General features: G+C 44.1%; 2 protein-coding genes and 1 long non-coding RNA gene across 5 annotated transcripts in view; 2 read left to right on the forward strand and 1 right to left on the reverse strand.

Annotated features, from left to right (window-relative positions):
* CACFD1 (calcium channel flower domain containing 1) overlaps nt 1–536 on the forward strand; it is a 19,329-nt gene extending 18,793 nt beyond the window's left edge. For both annotated transcript variants that reach the window (XM_056540061.1, XM_056540062.1), the window contains exon 6: nt 1–536. This exon is cut by the window's left edge and continues 176 nt beyond it. The gene's annotated coding sequence lies outside the window, so the exon portion shown is untranslated.
* A 6,621-nt stretch (nt 537–7,157) lies between these two features.
* Nucleotides 7,158–27,627, reverse strand: part of SLC2A6 (solute carrier family 2 member 6) — a 49,335-nt gene continuing 28,865 nt past the window's right edge. The window contains exons 1-10 of one of the 2 annotated variants that reach the window (XM_056539349.1): nt 26,442–27,405; nt 24,356–24,518; nt 23,986–24,192; nt 17,331–17,430; nt 14,253–14,464; nt 13,871–14,023; nt 12,220–12,328; nt 11,964–12,134; nt 10,427–10,572; nt 7,158–7,540 (exon numbers count right to left, since the gene is read on the reverse strand). In XM_056539349.1, coding sequence (XP_056395324.1) covers nt 7,385–7,540; nt 10,427–10,572; nt 11,964–12,134; nt 12,220–12,328; nt 13,871–14,023; nt 14,253–14,464; nt 17,331–17,430; nt 23,986–24,192; nt 24,356–24,518; nt 26,442–26,533 — 1,509 coding nt within the window. In that variant the 5' untranslated portion in view covers nt 26,534–27,405 and the 3' untranslated portion in view covers nt 7,158–7,384. Of the gene's footprint in view, nt 7,541–10,426; nt 10,573–11,963; nt 12,135–12,219; nt 12,329–13,870; nt 14,024–14,252; nt 14,465–17,330; nt 17,431–23,985; nt 24,193–24,355; nt 24,519–26,441; nt 27,406–27,627 lie in introns of those variants that run through there. The other variant, XM_056539348.1, reaches the window with a different exon arrangement.
* On the forward strand, nt 19,017–24,120 carry LOC130291020 (uncharacterized). The gene is made up of 3 exons (XR_008847768.1): nt 19,017–19,073; nt 22,671–23,143; nt 23,928–24,120. It is a non-coding gene; the product is annotated as an uncharacterized LOC130291020 (long non-coding RNA).

The following is a 27,627-nucleotide window of genomic DNA, read 5'->3' on the forward strand; positions in this document are numbered from 1 at the left end:
CTATGAATCTGGGGGTTCCCACCAGTGCAGCCACGGTCCTTTCTTTGAGTGATCGTCTTTTGTTCTATAGATTTTTATGGTGACGTTTGACACAATAGAGGTGGGGGATCTGTTCTTTTAGGTCTTACTTTTAAGTCATGAATCACAAAAAATCTGGTTCCCTGTTGCAATCTTGATTTCCTTAAGATTATACCCCATCCGGATGAATTTTATGCTGCAGCACCATTTTCTCTGCAGTGATTTTAAGGCGGAAAGAAACTGCAGTAGACAGCAAAAGCGTCAACTGGATGGTTTAAAGGGACACTAACTGGAAGCTACCTGACCGGCTTGAATGTTTTTGCGTCCGTAGGTAGGAATGATTTTTACACTATATACTGTATAGGCTACTAACTTTACAATGAGTGGCTTTTAATTGGGGTTTATGTCATAGCTAAAGAATGCGACCTCTGAAACCCCCTTTTGATCCTGAGACCATCAGTCACATGTTAAAGGGGTACTCCGGTGGATTTTTTAATTTTTTTTATTTTTATTTTTTTAAATCAACTGGTGCCAGAAAGTTAAACAGATTTGTAAATGACTTCTATTAAAAAATCTTAATCCTTCCAGTACTTTTTAGCAGCTGTATGCTACAGAAGATATTCTCTTCTTTTTGAATTTCTTTTTTTGTCTTGTCCACAGTGCTCTCTGCTGACACCTGATGCCCGTATCAGGAACTGTCCAGAGCAGGAGAAAATCCTCATAGCAAACCTATGCTGCTCTAGGACAGTTCCTGATACGGGCATCAGGTGTCAGCAGAGAGCACTGTGGACAAGACAAAAAAGAAATTCAAAAAGAAAAGAATTTCCTCTGTAGCATACAGCTGCTAAAAAGTACTGGAAGGGTAAAGATTTTTTCAATAGAAGTCATTTACAAATCTGTTTAACTTTCTGGCACCAGTTGATTTAAAAATAAATAAATAAATAAGTGTTTTCCACATTAACATCTACGCGGCAAATAGGATATAGGTTATACGTTAGATTTAAGGTAGCAATTAACAATTAAATGTTAGGTCAGAAAGGACTTTTACCTGGTGCAGTGTTTCCCAAGCGGGGTGCCTTCAGCTGTTTCAAAACTACAACTCCCAGCATGCCCGGACAGCCAAAGGCTGTCCGGGCATGCTGGGAGTTGTAGTTTTGCAACAGCTGGAGGCACCCCGCTTGGGAAACACTGCCCTTTTGGCTTATCTGAGCTTCAAGAACAAGGTGTGGACTACTTTACACAGATGTAATACTCAACTGGAGGCTCCCAAATCCTCTCTATGGACGAAAAATCCTCTTTTTATTTTTTTTATTTTTTTAATCTTCACCCTGCATAGGAAAACTCTCACTTCTGATACATCATGGACATGGAGGTGCAGGGAAGAGTCCCCTGTTGGACATGGATTTTGTGTTTAAATTAGTGGCACAAGAAAGCGATTCCAGAATGGATTTTAGGATATTCACCTTCAGCCATATGGATACAAAAAAAAGCAAAAAAGTGACTGTTCCCTATTAAGAAGTACCAGCAACTTAACCCTTGGATTAGTTGAATGTAGATGATGTTACACAACATCTGTAGACAATGACTGGATGTGTTAATGCACCAAGACTGATAACTCTGTATGGAGAATATATATATATATATATATATATATAATATATAGACATGTAAATCTATACAATCCTATTATACACAGTGGTGGTGCTCAGGTTTCGGCACATTCCCTAATGTCAGGGGATGTGACGGTGGTGATGGGTTTTCTCACAGGGGTTCTCCGAAAAGCAACATGGCTGCTTTCTTCATGAAACAGCTCCAGGTATGGCAGCCATTATTAAATGCGCTTGATGCACTGGAAATGCGTTGGCCAAGGTATGCTATCTTGCGGTTTATTTTTACGCTGAATCAATAAAAGTTATGTTTTAGCCTAATGTGGAGGCTGGATCGGCTGTCTCTTGTTAGATTACAGTTTAGCCCACTTGCCACTGGAGCGGCGCTGTTTCTAGTACCAAGCAGCTGTTTTACTTATCTTAGAAAAATCTATGATGGGGGGGGGGGGATTTATCAAGATGGCATCTCACACCGGTCTAAAGGAATCCACTGCCATCACACAGGCGTTATGAAACTGTGTATTTTTTAAATCAACTGGTGCCAGAAAGTTAAACAGATTTGTAAATGACTTCTATTAAAAAAATCTTTACCATTCCAGTACTTTTTAGCGGCTGTATGCTACAGAGGAAACTCTTTTCTTTTTGAATTTCTTTTTTGTCTTGTCCACAGTGCTCTCTGCTGACACCTCTGTCCGTGTCAGGAACTGCCCAGAGCAGGAGAAAATCCCCATTGCAAACCTATGCTGCTCTGAACAGTTCCTGACACTGACAGAGGTGTCAGCAGAGAGCACTGTGGACAAGACAAAAAAAGAAATTCAAAAAGAAAAGAGTTTCCTCTGTAGCATACAGCCGCTAAAAAGTACAGGAAGGGTAAATATTTTTTAATAGAAGTCATTTACAAATCTGTTTAACTTTCTGGCATCAGTTCATAAAAAAAAAAAAAGATTTCCACCGGAGTACCCCTTTAAGGTTTCTGTCATTGCTTACAAGCGTTACGATTCTAATATAAGGGTCCATTCACACGCAACTGTCCTATTTGTTTGATGTGAATTGACAAGCCACAGGAACAGCCCTCATTTACTCGCATAGAACAAATCTGTCACGTGTCATTTTACCCTTAGGGTATGTTCACACTGAGGAATTGGAGAGGAATTTCCGTGAGTAATTCTGCTCGCTTTTTCCTCTCCAATTCATTCAGCAATGAAAATCCCCATAGAGTTGTACAGAATTTCTGCCCCTCAGTTCACACTGAGGAATTTCCTCAAGCAGAATTCTGACGAGGAAGTCTGTTCCGCTTGAAGAAAGAACATGTTCTTTCTTTCAGGCGGAATCAGCGTCGTTCTCCCATAGAGATCAATGTTAGTTTTTTTTTTTTTTCCAGTCAGAATCATTTCCACGCGGAATTGTCGTGGAAATGGCGCGGAATTTCCGCATGAAAAAAATTATATATATATATATATATATATATATATATATATATATATATATATATATATATATATATATATATAATATTATACTCTTCTCCTCCTCCGCTTGAAATTTCCGCGTGTGGAATTCCGCCCGAATTCTGCTCGAATTCCGTGCCAATTTCGCGTGGAATTTAGCGTTCTTTAGAGTTCTTGTGGAAAAGTAACAATATTTTGAGGCAGAAAATTTCTGCTTGATTTCCGCCCCAATTCCTCAGTGTGAACATACCCTAAGGCTGGGTTCACACTACGGAATTTCCGTCTGCAATTCCACTTTGAGATTGCAGGCAGAAATTCCGCTTGCTAAAATGTACTGTATAGTGAGTGAATGGGTTTTTCGTTCACAAATTCACACTTCGGAATTTGTGAAGCGGAATTTTTGAACGGAAAATCCGCTTGGAAATTTCCGCCTGAAGAATGGCGTTACTAATTTTTTAGGCGGAAATACTCACGGAACATATCTATTGGACTGCAGTGTCCGCGAGGTCCTAGAGCCGACTGATTCAGTTGGCGCCGGCCGCACGCGGAATCTCCGGGCGTAAACTTTCTGCTCGGAGATTCCGCACTGTGAACCTAGCCTAAGGGGAAAATAGAAACATTCTTGAAGAACATCTGTCCCTTAATATCTGGAAAAATTCATAAATACTTGAGTTGTGTCGGGTTTTGTTGTTTTTGGGAAACTTTTTTTTTCTAGTTTACCCAAATGGCGCATCTGTACCAAAACCCAGAATTTCGAAAGCATTGTGTCTCCAGCTGTGGCAAAACTACAACTCCCAGCATGCCCGGACAGCCAATGGCTGTCCGGGCATGCTGGGAGTTGTAGTTTTGCCACAGCTGGAGGCACCCTGATTGGGAAACACTGCCATAACATACCTAGGTGCGGTCTGGGAAAGCTGTTATGGTGGCCATACTGGTTGTTACTCAACTTTCCCAGATATGAATATAACTAAGAAACAGTTGAATAGAAGAGGGTGACTCAAGGATTCTTAGGGTAGAGGATAAGCATCTAATCGTAGGTGGTCCGGCCACTGGGACCCCCACAAGTTCCATAACGGGGCGCTTGTGATATCTGAGTACATCGCTCCAATATGTCCGGCTCTCCTATAGACGGTACATGGTTTGTGTGGTGATACGCCGCTCCATGCCCAGGGAGAGACAGGGCCACGTTTTGGAGATCACAGGGGGTCCCAGTGGTTGGAGATCACTTTTTGGAGATCACAGGGGGTCCCAGATGCCTGTGGATAGGTGATACCTTTATGAAGTACTGGAGTACCCCTTTAAGAGATATATATATATATATATATATATATATATATATATATTTATTTATTAATTACACTATCTGAGCAGTTATGTACGCTCGACTTTCTTATTTTTCATTCCCTTGCACATACTAAGGGGTTGTATGAAATTTAAGAAAAAATAAAAAAAAAACACTGCCACTCTTGCCAATAGGTTGTGGGTAGTATTTGTTTACTTACATTGTTCTGACTAGAGTTGAGCGAATTTACAGTAAATTGGCTCCTAGCGAACCTCGCAGCTCGGCTGTTGATTACTTTAGTCTGTATAAATTAGTTCAGCGTTCCAAGGGCTCCAGTTGCCTGTAAAAGGTGAATACAGACCCAGGAGACCTAAAACTGTCATCTCGGACTTTTCCAGGCAACCAGAGCCCTTGGAAAACTGAACTAATTTACGCAGACTAAAGTAATCAACTGCCGAGCTGCGAGTTTCGCTACGAGCCAATTTACTGTAAGTTCGCTCAACTCTCTAGTTCTGACCTGCAATACCAGACACAGCCTGTAGACACGAGTGGCACTGTTTTGATCTCTCCGAGGACTGTATTCTTTTCTTATATTTCATATTACTTTAATGCACATTGTAGCTCTTCTTTACGCACTGATGTGTTATAATGTGATCAGGGGCTGGGGTATGGGTGCATTGGGGTACATTGGGTAATTTTTCATCCACTTCATCATGGTACAGGATCCTGTCTATAATACCTGGTGCTCTTTATATGTCTTCAGGGGATGTCTCTCCAGCGGTTACTCTTATTCTAAAGATGTTTCCCTTCCTATTTATGCAGTAAATAAAGAAAATGCCTCTCTACCTCCATCTGCCTGTGTGTCTTCTATGTGTGTGACCGGCATCACTTTCCTTATTTTCACTAAGAGTCCCTGGCATTGCCCATTCTTCCTACCTAAACCTTGTGGGAGAGGAAAAGTAACAATGATGCTCCCGTCCTCATATGCCGAACCCCGCACTATTCTCTGCACCTGCCTGCCAGACAGGATGTGCAAAAGTCCCGGGCAATCTCTGCAGCCCGAATGCCCCACCTGAGGTCGGGATATGAAGACGAGAGCATCATTGTTGCTTTTCCTCTCCTACAAGGTTTAGCTAGGAAGACCGGGCAACTTGGGGTACTCTACTGATTAAAGTGTACCTGTCGTCAACAAAATATTTTTATATAATGTAGATAATACCATTATATGTATATTTGTAATATACATTGGTTAAAAAAATGTGTATAATTTTTGTCTCTGCAGCAATTGTCTGTGTGTCTCTATGAGGAGTCCAAATACAGGAAGTGAGGGTGGACAAGCAGGGCTCTGTGCACTAAGAAAAAGCAGGACAGTGTGCAGTGAGTCTCTATAACATGCTCCCGGCTCATACATCAGGATGATTGACAAACCAGGAGTCTGCACCGGTCCCTGCTTGTCCCGCCCTCACTTCCTGTTTTTGGACTCATAGAGACACAGACAATAGCTGCAGGGACAGCATTTTTTCACCCAAAAATATACACAATCTTTAACCAATGTATATTACAAATAGACATATAATGGTATTATCTACATTATATAAAAAGTTTTTGTTGACGACAGGTACACTTTAAAGAAGAAGTATCGTGGACAAAAACGTATCCCTAAATAGGATAGGAGATACATTTTAGAGCGCTGGGCCCCCTGCGAAATCTCCTGTATGGAGCCCCGGCTCTCCTCCACAGCGGCACGTCACGCCCCCATCTATAGTCATGGCCGTAAATGTTGGCACCCCTAAATTTTTCAAGAAAATGAAGTATTTCTCACAAAAAAGGATTGCAGTAACACATGTTTTGCTATACACGTTTTTCCCTTTGTGTGTATTGGAACTAAACCAAAAAAGGAGGGAAAAAAAGCAAATTGGACATAATGTCACCAAACTCCAAAAATGGACTGGACAAAATGATTGGCACCCTTAACTTAAAGGGGTACTCCAGGAATTTATTTTATTTGACTATGCTACAGGGGCTGTAAAGTTAGTGTTGTTCATAATATAGTGTCTGTACCTGTGTATGACGGTTTTCTCACAATTCTTCTGTGATTTTCACCCCAATATTTATTTTTAACAGCATACAAAATGACACTTCCCTCAGATTTTTCCCAGCTTGCAATGCGGCCGAGACCTGACATCACTAGTCAGCTGATGACAGGGAGCCTGTCTGCTTCAATGGGTGTAGGGATCGCTTGGTGGGAGAGAGATCAATCTGCAACTAATGCAACAGCTGTAGGTACCCTGATGGAAAACCACAGGTCTGCAGCTCATTTATGTTTCAATGGGTGGGGTTGCTGATGTGTGGGAGGGAGGAAAATGTGGGATTTGTAGTCAAAGAAAGAAAAGTCAAACAGGAAATAGCAGTTCACAAAAAGCTAGCCACAGTGTTATGGTAATCTCACAACATAGCCATTTGGAAAATACTTAATTTTCTTGAAAAATTTCAGGGATGCCAACATTTACGTCCGTGACTGTATATTGGTATTATCTACATTATATAAAACGCTTTTGTCGACGACAGGTACACTTTAAAGAAGTATTGTGGACAAAAACTTCTCCCTATCCGCAGGATACTTCTCCTTTAATATAAAAAGAGGGAAGCCTTTGCCATGTGTGAGCTGTGCAGCATCAGGGTGCCATCCTCAGAGTGGGCACCATATGAATACAGTACAGTCATCCTTGTGCCCCCTCAGGCCCTACACAAGGTGGTGTATCAGTTTTACCTGAAGAAAAGACTAAACTCTGAAGATATTTACATAATTTGAACTTTAATCTACTTATTATTCTACTATTTACATAAATCTACCTGGACCATCAGGTTTATCCAAAAAAATGTAGCGTTAAGTGGTTTCTGATGCCGGAAGAAGTCGTTGGGTTCAGTTCCAGAATCTAGAAGTTATCTTTGGGCCTTGGAAGATGTCAGTTCCTGCTTTAGATCCAGGTTAGTGGTCTCCACAGTAAGGAAATACCTAACCTGGATCACTACTTAATGAAGGAACGTCGACCTGTCCGAAAGTAGGATTCAATCTGTTCCAGAGTCCGTCCCTTGGTTTCTGGGACAACGCGATAAGTGAAGATGATGCAGCACAGACTGATGATGGCGAAGAAGAAGAATGGAGTCTCCAGTTTAAAGACATTCTGAGAATAGAAGGAATCAACCAGTCAACCAACCATGGCATAATGTTTTCAGACCTTTTTGATAGGATATTAAGACTTTTGGTTAATAAGGACAACCCCGATCCCCAAACACAGGTGCATTATTAGTTGCTGACATGTATTTAAAAATGGGGAGAGGGATGAAAGGTGGTGCCAGACTCTTTTGGCAGTCACTCTGGAAGAACAAAAGATTTGGGCATATTAATGGGGTACTCGGCTCCTAGACATCTTATCCCCTATCCAAAGGATAGGGGATAAGATGTCTGATTGCGGGGTCCCCAGCAGCGGGGATGCTTCTTTCCGCACCCATCTGGTAGAGCGTCTGGTTTAGCACTGGAGGCTCGTGACGTCACGACCGTGCCCCTCAATACAAGTCTATGGGAGGGGGCGAGATGACGCCACGCCCCCTCCCATAGACTGGCATTGAAGGGGCGTTGCCGTGATAAGATGTCTAGGGGTGGAATACCCCTTTAACACCGAACATGCCATATCCTTCTTTCTCTGACTTCTGCTGTCAAAGGAGAGTCAGGAGGTCACCATACACATTACATGGTTGGCTGATCCCACCACAAATTTAAAGTGCATGTCCAACTTTAGAGTGGGTTACCCTTCACAGACCATAGTTCATGCACAGCAACAAAGCTATAAAGCCAATATACAACCAAGGTTCCCCCTAGAACTAACAGGATCCCCAAACCTGCAATGATTATCAAGTATCACCTACAATGTGGGAAGGTAATGTCCTTAAACAGTACCTATCATCAACTCAACTTTCCCTAATCCCCCTCCCCATCTGTCCCTGACTCTATCTCTATCCCTGTCATTATTTCTAGTTAAAACCCCCTGTTAATACCTTTTTTCCTCTATCTTTGGTTGCTCCGTTTTGAGCTGTGTACGAGGGGAGGAAGTGGGCGTGGCCCGGCAGGCCCGACGTCATCTGTTGCCTGCCAGGGCCGGCTTCTGCCCTTCTTCCTGTATGCAGCGCTCCCGAGAGCGCTGCATACAGGCTGAGTCCAGGGCAGGGATGGCAGTATCTGAGTCTCCTCCTCTCTGTTTGGCTTTACACGTGCCATATAGAGAGGAGGAACGTTGGAGTAAAGAGCTGCCGTGCCCTGCAGAGATGCACGCACAGCGATCGCTCCAGCCTGTCTGACAGGCGGGGAGCTGCGCTTAATATGTGATTTCAGACTCAGCAGGCAGGCCGGCGGAAGTCCGAAATCACTGAAACAGGGACTCCTAGGGATACCCCTAGTGGCCAAACTTTCAAAACTAAAAAACACATGAAAGGAAACCTTTTTTAATATAATACAATTAGAAACTTAATCTATATATATTAAGTAGGGATCGACCGATTATCGGTATGGCCGATATTATCGGCCGATAATCACGATTTTGGGCATTATCGGTATCGGCAATTACCTTGCCGATAATGCCCCGCCCCCACCGCACCGCGACCACCCTCCCCGACCCGCCGCACCGCGTCGCACCCCCCACCGTAGTGCTGGGCGGTATACTGGTATGAACCGGATAACGTTTTTTTTCTCTCCCACGGTATGGATTTTTGCCCATACCGCTATACCGGTCGGGCCCCTCCCTCACCATCCGAGTCAATAAAAAAAATTTAACTTACCCGTAATGGGGGTGGTCCGGGCCATCCATCCTTCCTGTAGTGTCCGGCGGCATTCCGGGTGGAGGGTGAACCGGTCCGGGCTGTCCTTCTCCGGGGGTCCTCTTCTCCACTCCGGGCAGGCTCCGGCCTAGTACGCTGCATAGACGCCGCTACACCATGACGTCAGGTGCGTCGCTGCGCAGCGGCGTCTATACAGTGTTACTAGGCCGGAGCCTGCCCAGAGTGGAGAAGAGGACCCCCGGAGAAGGACAGCCCGGACCGGTTCACCCTCCATCCGGAATGCCGCCGGACACTACAGGAAGGATGGATGACCCGGACCACCCTCCCCGGACGGTCCCTGCAGCAGCTGGGAAGGTGAGTCAGGATTCTTGGATGGACAGGGGTCTGTATAATATACTATACCGACAGTATGCCCTCCAGCTGTTGCAAAACTACAACTCCCAGCATGCCCGGACAGCCAACGGCTGTCCGGGCATGCTGGGAGTAGTAGTTTTGCAACAGCTGGAGGCACCCCTAGGCGCGGTGCGGCACGGCGGGGGGGAGCGGTGGCGGTGATAGGTCTCAGGACCCCCGGACAGGCAGGGGGAGAGAAGCGGGTGGCGGTGTTGGCCTATGGCACCGCAAAAGCCACTGCAGTGCATTGATTTAAAGCACCCTCTTTAAATCAGTGATCTGCAGCGGTGTCGCGGGGGGATAAATAGGCGATAACTTATACCGGAATATCGATATACGTTATCGGCTATCGGCCCTAACCTCCACCGATTATCAGTATCGGCCCTAGAAAAACGATATCGGTCGATCCCTAATATTAAGCTACAAAATATTAAAAAAAAACTTTTGATGAGAGGTACTCTTTAAAAAAGAGCATTGCATGACTATTAGAGATGAGCGAACTTACAGTAAATTAGATTCGTCACGAACTTCTCGGCTCGGCAGTTGATGACTTTTCCTGCGTAAATTAGTTCAGCCTTCAGGTGCTCCAGTGGGCTGGAAAAGGTGGATACAGTCCTAGGAAACAGTCTCCTAGGACTGTATCCACCTTTTCCAGCCCACGGGAGCACCTGAAAGCAGAACTAATTTATGCAGGAAAAGTCATCAACTGCCGAGCCGAGAAGTTCGTGACGAATCGAATTTACTGTAAGTTCGCTAATTTCTAATGACTATACTAACCTACCTGCACCGCTAGATTTGTATTGTGCCTCGAACTACATAGCACAAGTTCCATCCCTGGTACTCACCACAACAGGCAGGAAAGCTTCGGTGAGAACAAAGCCGGTAATCCAGCTGACCATCACACACAGTCCTGAAGCCGTTCCTCGGGCTTTAAGTGGTAGGATCTCAGACATGAGAAGCCATGTGATTGGTCCCCAGCCAAAAGCATAACCTAAAGAGAAGATGGTGTTAGGGTTAGGGGAAGGCAACAGGGACCAGAAAGGGTCCCCTGGAAGGTAGAGAAGCTGGAAAGGTCATCTATTGTTCTGGAGAACCTGCATTACATGGGGTGATCCATTGATTTCAATGAGCAACCTGTAATGCTTAATTTTTGAGAACCCCTTAAAGGGGTACTCCGGTGGAAAACATTTTTTTTTAATCAACTGATGCCAGAAAGTTAAACAGATTTGTAAATCTGATCTAGATGCAACTACTAGCCTAGTGGTCACATGAGTAGGGACATATATCCTTAAAGCGCAGCTCTCATGAGAATAAACCCCCTGAAACCAAGCCTTGTATGTGAAAGCTGCTGAAAGGGTAATGCAGCCATACCATAGCCGTTTGGCTGCTTTATAGTATTGAGTATTGATTTATATTCTTGATTATCCTTAAAGGGGTACTCCGGTGGAAAATAATTTTTTTTAAATCAACTGGTGCCAGAAAGTTAAACAGATTTGTAAATTACTTCTATTAAAAAATCTTAATCCTTCCAGTACTTTTTAGGGGCTGTATACTACAGAGGAAAGGCTTTTCTTTTTTAGATTTCTCTGATGTCATGACCACAGTGCTCTCTGCTGACCTCTGCTGTCCATTTTAAGAACTGTCCAGAGCAGGAGAAAATCCCCATAGCAAACATATGCTGCTCTGGACAGTTCCTAAAATGGACAGCAGAGGTCAGCAGAGAGTTCTGTGGTCATGACATCAGAGAAATCTAAAAAGAAAAGAATTTCCTCTGTAGTATACAGCCCCTAGAAAGTACTGGAAGGATTAAGATTGTTTAATAGAAGTAATTTACAAATCTGTTTAACTTGCTGGCACCAGGTGATTTGGTGATTAAAAAAAAAAAAAAGTTTTCCATGGGAGTACCCCTTTAACAACACTTTTTGTGGAGTCACCAACAGTCTTTACAGTCCTTTACATCACCGCTGGGACCGATTGTGTGATTGACACACAGGTCCATAGCGCATGCGCAGTCCATCTACTCTTTGCATGAGCGGATAGTTCTCGGAGCAAGTGCTTGCTACCGATGCTTCCAGACTCGGCACCCCTGCGCCAGTGAGCTCTCTAGCGTTAATACTCGAAAATACTAATACTCATGACAGTTGCCCTTTAAGCAGAAAAGATAGGCAGCACCTACACATACTGTATAGCAGTGGTCTTCAACCTGCGGACCTCCAGATGTTGCAAAACTACAACTCCCAGCATGCCCGGACAGCCGTTGGCTGTCCGGGCATGTTGGGAGCTGTAGTTTTGCAACATCTGGAGGTCTGCAGGTTGAAGACCACTGCTGTATAGTATCACGTAGTATTGAATATATAAGGGGAAAGCTCATCTGTCACTTACCTAAAATGTACAACATAATACATACAAGGGGGATGATTCCTAAATAGTTAACAGGATCTACAGGCGGGTGCGGATCACTGTCAACCATGGTCAAATTGGTGGAATTGCTCATGTCCACGGTAAAATGAACGTATAGGCCCATAGAGAGAGAGGACACCAACATCAGAGAACCTGTCGAACAAGGTGGAAGAGACAGATAAGGAGGACGCAATGGGTGGAGTCCATGACGAAGTATTAATGGGGTTCACATACTTACTGGATGTATAAAGGAGGATTTTCCTGCCTGCCTTATCCATAACCAGAGCTGCCACCAGCACAGATACCAATCTGACCAGGCCAACCAGGGCAGCGTCATATCCACCTCTCTAGAACAAGACACCACAGATTACCACTGTACACCCTCCCCCCACCAATGCATCAACGTGTAACACTACTCAACAACTATACATACATCATCAACCATACATACATCATCAATGCCTCATACATCGTCAACGTATCGCTCCCTTATACAGCCTAGTATCCGTCTTGTCTGTGGTATGTTTGGCCCTGTGCGGTGCATTGTATTTTTTATCTTTGCTGATATGGCGTGTCAGGTCTTAGGTGCCATGTTATCTCTAACCTGCTCAGTCAGTCTGAGATATTTCTAGGTAACCACAGGTTGATAGGACACTATGAGGTAGTAGCATTACTAGACTATGAGACCGACAGAGAATGTTGAGTACACGAGCGGGCTACTTCCATCAGCCCTATAAGTTTTGACTTGAGTGACCACTGTTCTTGTGATCGGTTGGGGTCCCAGCCATAGTCCTTCATCGAGCAGACACAATCTGTCCTGTTAAGTGTTGACCTTCAAGAAGCCATTTATGAGAAGCCATATTAGATCTCATCTATCGTCCTAAGAATCTAATGGTCGCCAAGAATTTTTTTTACAGCTGAACAGTAGAAATCGTCTGAAGGACTTGTATATTCTAGAGAAGTTCATGAGTGGGAAGCACTGAAGAACACTAGTTTTTACCAGTATGACTTTGGTCCTGTTAAAGATGGGCTCCAAGTAGGTGAGGATTAAGTTGGAGTCTTAGCCATAGTTCTTCGTTGAGCAGACATTTAAACCTATCCTGTTAGGTGTTATTCTTCAAGAAGCCATATTGGATTTCATCTTCCTAAGAATCTAATGGCCGCAAATCATTTTTTACACCTGAAGAGTAGAAAATGTCTGAAGGACTTGTATGTTCTGGAGATGTTAGGAAGTGGAAAAGCATTGGAGAACACTAGTGCTCACCAGAATGACTTTGGTCCTGTTATAGATGGGCTCCAGGTAGGTAAGGATTGGGTTGATTCTGGACAATTGCTGTAGCCACATCATGAACACGGAGATGAGAATAGGCTTGTAGTAGTATAGTCGACTATGGATGGGACCTCAACCTAGACACTTACAACTTATCCTGTTAGGTCTTGTTCTTCAAGAAGCCTTTATGAGCAGCCATATTGGATCCCACCTATCTTCCTAAGAATCTAATGGCTGCAACATTTTTTTTACAGCTGAACAGTAGAAAACATCTCAAGGACTTGTATGGTCTGGAGATATTAGGAAGTGGGAAGCAGTGAAGAACACTAGTGCTCACTGGAATTACTTTGGTCCATTTAAAGATTGGCTCCAGGTAGGCATGGATTGGGTTGAGGTCCCATCCATAGTCCCCCAGCCAACAGACACTTACAACCTATCCCGTTAGGTTCTGTCTATCAAGAAGCCATTTATGAGCAGCCATATTGAATCTCACCTATCTTCCTAACAATCTAATGGCGGCAAATTGTTTTGTACACCTGAACAGTAGAAAATGTCTGAAGGACTTGCATGTTCTGGAGATGTTCGTGAGTGGGAAGCACTTAAGAACACTAGTTTTTACCAGTATGACGTTGGTCCTGTTAAAGATGGGCTCCAGGTAGGTGAGGATTGGGTTGATTCCGGACAATTGCTGTAGGCACCTCATGAACACGGAGATGAGGATGGGTTTGTAGTAGTATGGGTCGGAGAGTTCAGTGCAGGAGAGAGAACTGCTCTGCAATGACACAAAGAGTTAAAGTAATACAGTCATCCCAATGACTACTCCCAACATACAGTGGTTTCCAAACTGTGGACCTCCAGCTGTGGCAAAACTACAATTCCCAGCATGCCCGGACAGCCAACGGCTGTCCGGGCATTCTGGGAATTGTAGTTCTGCCATAGCTGGAGGTCCGCAGTTTGCAGACCATTTCACCAGAGTATTACGCCCCCTTCTGGAATCTTACCGCCTTTAGGACGCTTTCCTTAATCCTCTGGAACTCCCCTCTGTATGCAGTGTTGGGGCCCCGGAGCCAGATCAGGGCCTGTAGTGCCTTCTCATCTTTACCCTGGGATATGAGGAAACGCGGGGAGTCAGGCATGAAGCAGAGGAGGAAGAGCATCAGCAATACCGGCACCTCACCGGCTATTGCCAACCACCGCCATGGCAGGATGAGCCCTTAAAGGATGAAAGGAATGGTATATGTTAACACATGATTGGCCGAAGGGTTAAGTAGAAATAAATCATAATATTTTTAAAGAAGCATTTTGGGAATTTTTTTATTTATTTTACTTATATTGTGCAGCATAGGACCTTATTGTGTATGCCTTGTGCTTACTTGTTTTAGCTGTTGTGGCAGGCACAGAGTTTTCAGCCATTGCTGAAATTACTTGCTAATGCTCCTTCCATTTTGCCATAAATCCTCTGGCTTTGCTGAGAGAGGGGGTGGAGTTTGATCACTGCACCTGGTCATATAATTAGGCTACTGGTGCTGAAGTTTACCCAGGAGAACTGATTATACTCGTATGTGAGTTTGGGTCAGTTCACATTATGTGCAGTTTTTAGTGTTGTTTTTTGTATAGAGAAATATTGCCATGAGGTGAAAGTGATTTGACCAATTGAGTTGTTTTATGCAGATTGGAAGTCTTTGGGCTGTGTTCACATATTGATTTCCTACTGCATTTTTCACACATTTTTAAAACATTTTTACTGTTTTTGTTCTCAAATCATGATAAAAAAAAAAAAAAATGACTGCGATTTTGGAAAAGTCCCAGCAAAAACTATTAAAACCACACAAAACTCAATGGGGGAGATGTATCAAAACCTGCCCTGAGGAAAAGTTGCCCAGTTGCCCATAGCAACCAATCAGATCGCTACTTTCATTTTGCAGAGGCCTTGTTAGAAAGAAATGAAAGAAGCGATCTGATTGGTTGCTATGGGTAACTGGGCAACTTTTTGTTTGCACAGGTTTTGATAAATCTCCCCCATAGTGTTAACACAGCCTCAGAAGAGGTGTATAACTAGTACATATACTGATTCCATAGAGATAGTAGCAATATACAGATAGAGCTCGAGGGGAGGTGTATAACTACTATATATCCTGATCCCATAGAGATAGCAGCAGCAGTATATGGATAGAGCTGGAGGGGAGGTGTATAACTACTATATATTCTGATCCCATAGAGATAGCAGCAGTATACAGATAAAGCTGGAGGAGAGGTGTCTGGGAGCTAGCAGGAGCTATCTTAGATAGATAATGATGTTATCCTTTAGTTTACTGGAAGTCAGCTGACCCAGGACAGACCACTTTCTGACACATTAAGCCCTGTATTTTTCTGCGGATCAGGCTAGTTATCACATGACCTAGTTACAGTAATGAAACACATAGATGCAGGTGTGCTGGAACAAAACAGATAGTGCTGTATGACTTGTTAAGCTAAAATGGCACTTTAAAGGAAACATATCATGGGGAAAAAACTTCTCCCCTAAGTTTTAGATAGCGGGGGTCTGACTGCTGGGACCGCCGTGATCTCCTTAACTTAACTCCCGATTCTCCCCAGGAGCTACGCGCCATGACCCTCACATTAAGCAGTGGCCGACACCCCTCCATGTAGCCCTATGGGAGAGCAGAAGATAGCCGAACGGATATATAGGAGATATATGGAGGGGGCATTGCACTAACCCCTCCCCCCCACCCGCCTGCTTCAGGCAGGGGTTGTGACGCGCCGCTCTAGGGTGCAGCTGGGGCCCCGTACAGGAGATCACAGGAGAATTTTCCCGATCAGCATACATAGATTGAGTGGAATTTGTTATGACACCATTTAATGTACATTATCATGTTTAAAAACACATTTTATGGGGTGGAAAAAAATTAGAAATGATGCAATTTTTATGGGTTTTAGTTTTATTTGGGGGGGGGGGGAGGGGAGGTTATTTTTATGGTGGTTCAGCTGACATGTGACATTTATTACGATTACAGTCATACTAGATTTATACGTTTTTATGTTTTACAACTTATCATATTCTGAGATCTGTAACTCATTTACTTTTCTGTAAACAAAGCTTCACTATATTTTATTGGTACCTGCAGATGTCTGTTTATTTAATTTGGGTGTAGAGTGGGCAGTGAGGAAATTCCTTTATATATTTTTTTTTTCTCTTTTAGAACTTTTGAAATCTTTATTTTTTTATATATTTTTGAATGTATTTTTTTATATTGCTTATATAACACTTTACAGCATAGCTGCCACAATTTCATTATTATTGTTGTCTCAGACTGGGGTTTTAGGTGATCATTAACCCTACATTTGCTGCATAGGGAGGAGCTGGAAGGGACCTCGCACCCTATCAGTAGGCAATATATCAAGACCCATTAGTATTACCCTGCTTCCCCAAAAGTCCCCTGATGAGACGTGGAACCCACACAGGGAAATGTGTTGAGACATTAGAAACTGCTGGGACATTAGAAAAGACGCATCAGATTTGCTTTTGTAGGAAAACCTTTAATAGGTTTTTTGTATAGTATTTTGTATTAGTGGCCGGCACTGAGGAGTAAGGGGTTGCTTGCACAATCCACTGCAATACTGCATGTTTATCTCTCTCTGTGCTTCATTCTTCACAGACAAGCAGCGGGTTGCAGTTGCAGGACCTTCCCACTCAACCAATCACTGGCCAAGACAGGACACTACTGCGGTCAGTGATTGGTGGAGCAGGAAGGTCCTATAGCCAGCTCAGAGGAGGTCCTATGGACCGCTCAGAGGAGAACGGGATCTGTAGCAGACCTGTGGGGGACCGAGGCTAGGTAAGTATCATTTTTTTCTATGTTCCCCCAATGCCTTCGGCTGTCCGGGCATGCTGGGAGTTGTAGTTTTACAACAGCTGGAGGCACCCGGGTTAGGAAACACTGATCTATATAATAAAACAATCCTGAAATCTTGCAAAGATCAGTAGAGATGAATGGGCCAAAATACAGGGCCGCTGTTTACCTTCCACTGTCGTCAATTGGAAACATTTAAAGAAATGGAAGTTAGAGGGTTAAAGGTACCTAATGCATAGAGAACCAGAGCTCCACAGACAGCCATCAGCTGAGGACACGCTCCCAGGGCCCCCCGCAATCCAGCATGGGAAATCTCCGATATATAAACCTAGAACACACAAAGGATCACATATGGTTCATGAACACAATGCAAGATCTGCAGTGAAGACCGACACACAATGGGGAATGTACGGAAAAGTGGATGATCATTCCTGCCTGCTCCGGAAATATCATCTCAGTGGACGGCTAAAAGGCAAAACTACAACTCCCAGCATGCCCGGACAGCCAACAGCATACAGATAGAGTTGGAGGGGAGGTGTATAATTACTGTATATCCTAAACCCATATAGATAGCAGCAGTATACAGATAGAGCTGGAGGGGGAGGTGTATAGCTACTATATATCCTGATCCCATAAAGGTAGCAGCAGCAGTATACAGATAGAGCTGGAGAGGGGTGTATAACTACTATATATCCTGATCCCATAGAGATAGCAGCTGCAGTATACAGATAGAGCTGGAGGGGAGGTGTATGACTACTATATCTCCTCATCCCATAGAGACAGCAGCAGCAGTATACAGATAGAGCTGGAGGGGGTGTATAACTACTATATATCCTGATCCCATAGAGAGAGCACCAGCAGTATACAGATAAAGCTGGAGGGGGTGTATAACTACTATATAGCATGGTCCCATAAAGATAGCAGCAGTATACAGATAGAGCTTAATGTGAGGTGTATAACTACTATATATCCTCATCCCATAGAGATAGCAACAGCAGTATACAGATTAGAGCTGGAAAGGAGGTGTATAACTACTATATATCCTGATTCCATAGAGATAGGAGCAGCAGTATACAGATAGAGCTTAATGTGAGGTGTATAACTACTATATATCTTCATCCCATAGAGATAGCAACAGCAGTATACAGATAGAGCTGGAGAGGAGGTGTATAACTACTATATATCCTGATTCCATAGAGATAGGAGCAGCAGTATACAGATAGAGCTGAAGGTCAGGTGAATAACTTCTACATATCCTGATCCCTAAGTTGCCTGTGACATGGAAGGAACATTGTGGTCACTGATGATTTTCGTGAGGATCTGTGGGGTTACACGCACTAACAAGGGGCCATATTGCGGTCAGCTGTAATGTGTGAGATAGGGCTGGATATTATAACTGCTGCATTGTATACAAGAAAAACTAATAATAACTCGAGCTAACAAGTGGAAATCCTGGTATATTCTTGGACATGGAATGCATATCCCATACATAAGGACATCTCCATGGTATGTCAGTGATGTGTGATGAGGAACAAAGGGACTTTGGTCAGGGACTTGGGAAGAATAGGCTTCTTTACATCTCCCATAAAATGTAATTACAAGGGTGACAAAAAGTAACGGTCCCCACATCTTATGCAGCATTTTCCTTACCATGAATGGGAGTGCAAAGCAGGGCTTGACAAATCACGGTCGCCAGGTCGTCATGGCAACTAAGAATGTCGTGGTGGTGCCTAGGTTTTTGTCAGTGCTTGCCAAAGAAATGTCCATTTAAAAAAAAAAAAAAACTATTTTACTTACCTCCGCCTCCGTTGCTGCACTGATCCACTGTTCCGTGCTCCGGTGATACCGGATACGTGTCAGGTGACCACCCATCAGCAGCCTCAGTGGTGATGCTCTGTACTCAGGAGAACATAGCCTCACTGCTGAAGACTGGAGGCAGAATGGGGGATCAGCCTGGGAATGGAGGTGGAGGTAAGTAATACAGTTGGGTTTTTGGTGTTTTTTTTTTTTAAGATGAAAGGACACTCCTGACTGTGATGCACAGGGGAGATGAGGGGGCAGTAATAACTAACACAGGGAACAGGGAGGAGTTGAGGGGACTATAATTACTGTGACACACAGACAGATGAGGGGACACTAATTACTGTGACACAGGGAGAGAAGATGACACAGGGAGAGAAGATGGGAAACAATAATGACTATAACACAGGGAGAGATGAAGGGGCACTTATGACTGACACATGAGATGAGGGGGACACTAATGACTGTGACACAGGGGGAGATTAGGGGAGACTAATGGCTGTGACACGGGAGATGAGGGGACACTAATGACTGTGTCATGGGGAGATTAGGGGAGATTAATGGCTGTGACACAGGGAGAGATGAGTGGACATTAATGACTGACACAGGGGAGATGAGGGGACAGTAATGACTGTGACACGGGGAGATTAGGGAACACTAATGACTGACACATGAGATGAGGGCACACTAATGACTGTGACACAGGGAGAGATGAGGGGACACTAATGACTGTGACACAGGGAGAGATGAGGGGACACTAATGACTGTGACACAGGGAGAGATGAGTGGACACTAATGACTGACACAGGGAGAGATGAGGGGACACTAATGACTGACACAGGGAGAGATGAGGGGACAGTTATTGACTGTGACACAGGGAGAGATGAGGGGACACTAATGACTGACACAGGGAGAGATGAGGGGACAGTTATTGACTGTGACACAGGGAGAGATGAGGGGACACTAATGACTGACACAGGGAGAGATGAGGGTACACTAATGACTGTGACACAGGGAGAGATGAGGGGACACTAATGACTGACACATGAGATGAGGGTACACTAATGGCTGTGACACAGGGAGAGATGAGGGGACACTAATGACTGACACATGAGATGAGGGTACACTAATGGCTGTGACACAGGGGAGATGAGGGGACACTAATGACTGACACGGAGAGATGAGTGGACACTAATGACTGTGACAAAGAGTCAGGAGATGAGGGTACACTAATGACTGTGACACTGGGAGAGATGAGGGGACACTAATGACTGTGACACAGGGAGAGATGAGGGGACACTAATGACTGTGACACGGGGCGATGAGGGGACAACAATGGCTGTGACACACAGGGAGACGAGGGGACACTAATGACTGTGACACAGGGAGAGATGAGGGGACACTAATGACTGTTACAGGGGAGAGATGAGGGGACACTAATGACTGTGACACGGGGCGATGAGGGGACAACAATGGCTGTGACACACAGGGAGACGAGGGGACACTAATGACTGTGACACAGGGAGAGATGAGGGGACACTAATGACTGGGACACAGGGGGAGATGAGAGGACACTAATGACTATGACACAGGGATAGATGAGGGGACACTAATGACTGGGACACAGGGAAGAGGGGAAACTAATGACTATGACACAGAGGGGGGAGATGAGGGGACACTAATGATTATGACACAGGGGGAGATGAGAGGACACTAATGACTGTGACACAGGGGGAGATGAGGGGACACTAATGACTGTGACACAGGGAGAGATGAGGGGACACTAATGACTATGACACAGAGGGGGGAGATGAGGGGACACTAATGATTATGACACAGGGGGAGATGAGAGGACACTAATGACTGTGACACAGGGGGAGATGAGAGGAGACTAATGGCTGTGACACGGGAGATGAGGGGACACTAATGACTGTGTCATGGGGAGATTAGGGGAGACTAATGGCTGTGACACAGGGAGAGATGAGTGGACATTAATGACTGACACAGGGGAGATGAGGGGACAGTAATGACTGTGACACGGGGAGATTAGGGAACACTAATGACTGACACATGAGATGAGGGCACACTAATGACTGTGACACAGGGAGAGATGAGGGGACACTAATGACTGTGACACAGGGAGAGATGAGGGGACACTAATGGCTGTGACACAGGGAGAGATGAGTGGACACTAATGACTGACACAGGGAGAGATGAGGGGACACTAATGACTGACACAGGGAGAGATGAGGGGACAGTTATTGACTGTGACACAGGGAGAGATGAGGGGACACTAATGACTGACACAGGGAGAGATGAGGGTACACTAATGACTGTGACACAGGGAGAGATGAGGGGACACTAATGACTGACACATGAGATGAGGGTACACTAATGGCTGTGACACAGGGAGAGATGAGGGGACACTAATGACTGACACATGAGATGAGGGTACACTAATGGCTGTGACACAGGGGAGATGAGGGGACACTAATGACTGACACGGAGAGATGAGTGGACACTAATGACTGTGACAAAGAGTCAGGAGATGAGGGTACACTAATGACTGTGACACCGGGAGAGATGAGGGGACACTAATGACTGTGACACAGGGAGAGATGAGGGGACACTAATGACTGTGACAGGGGAGAGATGAGGGGACACTAATGACTGTGACACGGGGCGATGAGGGGACAACAATGGCTGTGACACACAGGGAGACGAGGGGACACTAATGACTGTGACACAGGGAGAGATGAGGGGACACTAATGACTGGGACACAGGGGGAGATGAGGGGGACACTAATGACTGACACATGAGATGAGGGTACACTAATGGCTGTGACACAGGGAGAGATGAGGGGACACTAATGACTGACACATGAGATGAGGGTACACTAATGGCTGTGACACAGGGGAGATGAGGGGACACTAATGACTGACACGGAGAGATGAGTGGACACTAATGACTGTGACAAAGAGTCAGGAGATGAGGGTACACTAATGACTGTGACACCGGGAGAGATGAGGGGACACTAATGACTGTGACACAGGGAGAGATGAGGGGACACTAATGACTGTGACACGGGGCGATGAGGGGACAACAATGGCTGTGACACACAGGGAGACGAGGGGACACTAATGACTGTGACACAGGGAGAGATGAGGGGACACTAATGACTGTGACAGGGGAGAGATGAGGGGACACTAATGACTGTGACACGGGGCGATGAGGGGACAACAATGGCTGTGACACACAGGGAGACGAGGGGACACTAATGACTGTGACACAGGGAGAGATGAGGGGACACTAATGACTGGGACACGGGGAGATGAGAGGACACTAATGACTATGACACAGGGATAGATGAGGGGACACTAATGACTGGGACACAGGGAAGAGGGGAAACTAATGACTATGACACAGAGGGGGGAGATGAGGGGACACTAATGATTATGACACAGGGGGAGATGAGAGGACACTAATGACTGTGACACAGGGGGAGATGAGGGGACACTAATGACTGTGACACAGGGAGAGATGAGGGGACACTAATGACTATGACACAGAGGGGGGAGATGAGGGGACACTAATGATTATGACACAGGGGGAGATGAGAGGACACTAATGACTGTGACACAGGGGGAGATGAGAGGACACTAATGACTGTGACACAGGGGGAGATGAGAGGACACTAATGACTGATCATATGACATTACATGGCGTGCAGCATCCTGGCTCCTAACTTTTTTTTTTTTTTTTGCCAGCTCCTAGATTCATGACAAGTTTGTCAGCCCTTGTCTCAGGCGGACGGTGATTTTGGTCGCGCGGTTCCTTTTATCTTTATTTATAGGTCTTGGTCAGAGGGGATTTCAGAAACGTCACTTCCTGTCTCTTTATTCCTCTTACTTTCACCAGAAGACATCAAGGAATCCTTCCTGTCCCCCCCTTGGTCAGTCCTATATCATTACATAGTTGGTCTCAGTCTATTTCAGTAGAACCCTCAGGTGGTCCCTGTGGTGGTCTTACTACCGTCTTCTAAACCCAGCCTAAATAGGATAGCAAGTTAATATTAAGCAAGAACTCTTGTTGCCGTTAGCAACTAGGGAGTCCATATTGGAAGCCAAGCTGTCACCCTGCCTTAGAAGACAATGCCATGAGGGAAAAGACATGGAATGAATGATAAAGGAGCTTGGTTCCTTGCCCAGGGCCTTGAGGCCTTCTGCTATTTCCATAACAAGTGATTATTATATTATTATTATAATGTTTTCTGACAGCTCTGTATCCATAGTAACCAGTCTGTCCAATGTGACCCGGCTTGCTCAAACCCTCTTAGGGTGGCATATTCGGAACCCTAGCTACTTCCTGTGCCATTACATTATGGGCCTATAGTAGTCCATAGAAGTGGTCTCCAAACGGCGGACCTCCAGATGTTGCAAAACTACAACTCCCAGCATGCCCGGACAGCCAACGGCTGTCCGGGCATGCTGGGAGTTGTAGTTTTTCAACAGCTAAATATCCACAGTTTGGAGGCCACCAGACTGGTGCCAGAAAGTTAAACAGATTTGTAAATTACTTCTATAAAAAAAAATCTTTACCCTTCCAGTACTTTTTAGCAGCTGTATGCTACAGAGGAAATTATTTTCTTTTTTAATTTCTTTTTTGTCTTGTCCACAGTGCTCTCTGCTGACACCTGATGCCCGTATCAGGAGAAAAATTCCCATAAAAAACGTATGCTGCTCTGGACAGTTCCTGACACGGACAGAGGTGTCAGCAGAGAGCGCTGTGGAAAAGACAAAAAAGAAATTCAAAAAGAAAAGAATTTCCTCGGTAGCATACAGCTGCTAAAAAGTACAGGAAGGGTAAAGATTTTTTAATAGAAGTCATTTACAAATCTGTTTAACTTTCTGGCACCAGTTGACTTATAAAGACCTAAAAAAAAAATGTTTTTCCACCAGAGTACCCCTTTAAAATGGCTGTGGTTGCGTCTCTTCCCGCTTTATCAATCCGATTTTTTTCTAAAGATAAGTCAATGCTGAGAACCAATTTGACCAATGGACCATTAGAGACATATCCACTTACCGGTATAGATGATGATGTCATCCCTCCGGCCACACCCGTGAGGATCCTGCCAAGAAGTAGCATGGAGATATGTTGTGCGCTGCCCATAAGTAGGAAACCCACGGCTGCCGGAAAAGCTGAGCACATGATACTGAGTTTACGTCCAAGGCGGTCATTCAGGAACATCGAGCTAATCCCGCCGAAGCAGCAGCCGAGAGCGAAGACGGACTGTGCCAGGAAGAGAAACGACAATATAAAAACAATGCTCAGGATTAGAAGACAGCGCCACACTCTGTTCACAGGTCGTACGTGGCATTGCAGATCAGGCCTTCAATGACATCAAGTAGTAATATCGACTCATACAGATGCAAATAAGGCAAAATATATCTACCCCAAACCATGACTTTTCTGCGTCCGTAATATGCAGAACTGGATCAGTATATCCTTCTAAAACTGGCAGCACGGGTGATGGGTACACCAGGCCATAACCGAACGAGAAGTTGCCAAGAACTGCGGAAAAGGCGGCCAAGAGCATCCTCCTGTTGTCTAGTGTTCTGTAAGGAAGAAGAACAATGTCAGATAGTGCCCCCATCTTGGTGTGGGTCTATGCCATCACATTGCCCCATTATAGGGCAGAAGCTTGTTACCCTTACTACCAGGGGTCAAGGAACTCACCCAAGATTTCCACTGAAAGGGGTACTCCGCTGGAAAACATATATTTTTTTTTTAATGAACTGGTGCCAGAAAGTTAAAGAGATTTGTAAATTACTTATATTAAAAATCCTTCCAGTACTTATCAGCTGCTGTATGCTCCACAGGAAGTTCTTTTCTTTTTAAATTTCTTTTCTGTCTAACCACAGTGCTCTTTGCTGACACCTCTGTCCATGTCAGGAAGTGTCCAGAGCAGGAGAGGTTTGCTATGGGGATGTGGGAACTCTGGACAGTTCCTAAAATGGACAGAGGTGTCAGCAGAGGGCACTGTGGTCATACAGAAAGGAAATTCAAAAAGAAAAAAAACTTCATGTGGAACATATAGCAGCTGATAAGTACTGTAAGGGTTAAGATTTTTTAATAGAAGTAATTTACAAAAGTTTCTGGCACCAGTTGATAAAAATTTTTTTTTTTCAGTGGAGTACCCCTTAGTGGCTGATCCTTAGCGGCTAATGGGAACAGTGTTCCTGATGTAAAAAAAAAGTGCAGGAACTCCGTTCCCATGCGTTCCTGCAGGACTTGAGCCCTGCCTTCTACCTGGACAAAGACAACGGGGCATACTCAGGGCTGAGTCCATTGTTTCTACCATCCATAAGGAAGTTGGACACAATTGCCTCCATATTTTTGATCTTATTTTCTCTCCATTTTCAGGGATGGGGCGTAAAATGTCCTACAATTGGGGGCAGTAGTCTCCATTCTGTTGCTGTTTTATGGCAGCCTGTATCTGTCATTACCACTGATGTCTAATAGATTATTACACATGAAGATCATTTTCACATGTGCTCCTCCAAGGTAAAGGGGAGCCCTAACCCAAATACACAGATACTATGGCAAAGGAGAAGTCTGGAGGAATAGGGCGAGGAGGGCGCAGATGTGGTGTTGCTCAAGAGATTTCCATTCAGCTTCTGCTACAAACATGTCAGTGACGTCCTGATGTATTGTAACTCCAGAAAATGAGAAGTGACATTACTGTAATGTGCCGGGGGCTTATAGTGATACAATGGTCTCATTCAGAAGAGTGAGAGGGAAGCATAGATAGATAGATAGATAGATAGATAGATAGATAGATATGAGAAAAATATGAGATGGATAGATAGATATGAGATAGATATGACATGGATAGATATGAGATAGATAGATAGATAGATAGATAGATAGATAGATAGATAGATAGATAGATAGATATGAGATAGATATGAGATAGATAGATATGAGATGGATAGATAGATATGAGATAGATATGACATGGATAGATATGAGATAGATATGAGATAGATATGAGATAGATAGATAGATATGAGATAAATGTGAGATGGATAGATATGAGATCGATAGATGGATAGATATGAGATAGATAGATGGATAGATATGAGATAGATATGAGATGGATAGATAGATAGATAGATGGATATGAGATAGATAGATATTAGATAGATATTAGATAGATATGAGATAAATAGATATGAGATAGATAGATAAATATTAGATAGATATGAGATAGATAGATATTAGATAGATAGGTATGAGATGGATAGATAGATAGGAGATAGATAGATAAGATAAATATGAGATAGATATGAGATGGATAGATAGATAGGAGATAGATAGATAGATAGATATGAGATAAATATATAGATAGATAGATAGATATGAGATAGAAAGATAGATAGATATAAGAAATATATGATATAGTAGATAGATAGATATGAGATAGATAGATATAAGATAGATATGATATACATATAGTAGATAGATAGATCACTCACTTTATATACTTCTTCTCCGCTTCTCTCAGGGCCTTCCCCACAGACTGGTAGTTGGATTTTTCGGGGTCACTCAGGAGGGGTTTGTTGTCCATGGTGGATGTTTGTTTGGTCTTGGGGTGTCTTCTGTCAGGTCACTTCATGCTGCTGCAGTCCCTGAGGCGTCCTGCTCTGTGCTGAGAGGAGGACTGTGTCCTGGGGGCTGTCCCCATCTGAGGTGGATTCCCACCGCGGGGCAGGATTAGTGTCATTTCCTTTTTCATTGTGTAATATAGGAAATCTGTAGGGTCACATATACGGTCTATGTCATACATCTCATCTGTGTCACAAAGAGGTCCTGACAGGACCAGGGGAAATACCACATCTTCTCATTAGACATGGCAGTCATGGATATGACACTTGGGTAACTTGGTCAGTAGCATGGGACCCTGAGGGTGCGAGGACTTTCCATGTCAGTGTCTCCCCCTGTACAAAGTGCCCCACAAGTTCTCCATGTACAGGTATGAGCTGCTACAGGGAACCGTGGACAATGTGCTGCTGAGGTGTCCACCATTATAGGGATACTAGACATGTGTCTGTATTACTGCCCTCCATTATGGGCCGGGCCAGACAGCTATCTCTATATACCCCACATACACAGTGGCCCTGATTTACTAAGAGTGGAGTGTTTATTCTGGAGTGATTTCAATATCACTTTTTTTCAGGCTTATTTACTATTCTGTCGCACATGTCGGTTATTTTTCTGTCGCACGTTTTTTTGTGTCGCACAAACTCCGAGCTAAAGAAATTAGTTGTGTGAGTCAAAATGGTTTAGATTTGTTTGTTTAAAAATGTTTCCATGAATCAAAAGTTTTCATGTGTTATAATTTTACAAACATTACAACAATTCTCCTTGTTTATCATCTTGGGTGTTAAATTGATTTAAACCTAATATTGCAAATGTGTTAAAAAGAAAAAAAATATATTAACATTAACTATCACAAAATCATTCAATATTTTATTCATAAAAGTGTTGAACTGTACAAAATGTTTTCAGGTTATAAATCAAGTTAGTTTCACACAAAACACAATGGTAAACAGTCCCTTGTTAGAAATCCCTCCATTTTTGGAATTTCACTCGGTTGGTCCCACTGTCCCTGAGTGTTTGACCCCGTATGAAGTTTATGGACGGAGAAGGTCCTTGGGTGGC

The sequence above is a fragment of the Hyla sarda genome, chromosome 9, assembly GCF_029499605.1.
Source record: "Hyla sarda isolate aHylSar1 chromosome 9, aHylSar1.hap1, whole genome shotgun sequence".
Classification (NCBI taxonomy): domain Eukaryota; kingdom Metazoa; phylum Chordata; class Amphibia; order Anura; family Hylidae; genus Hyla; species Hyla sarda.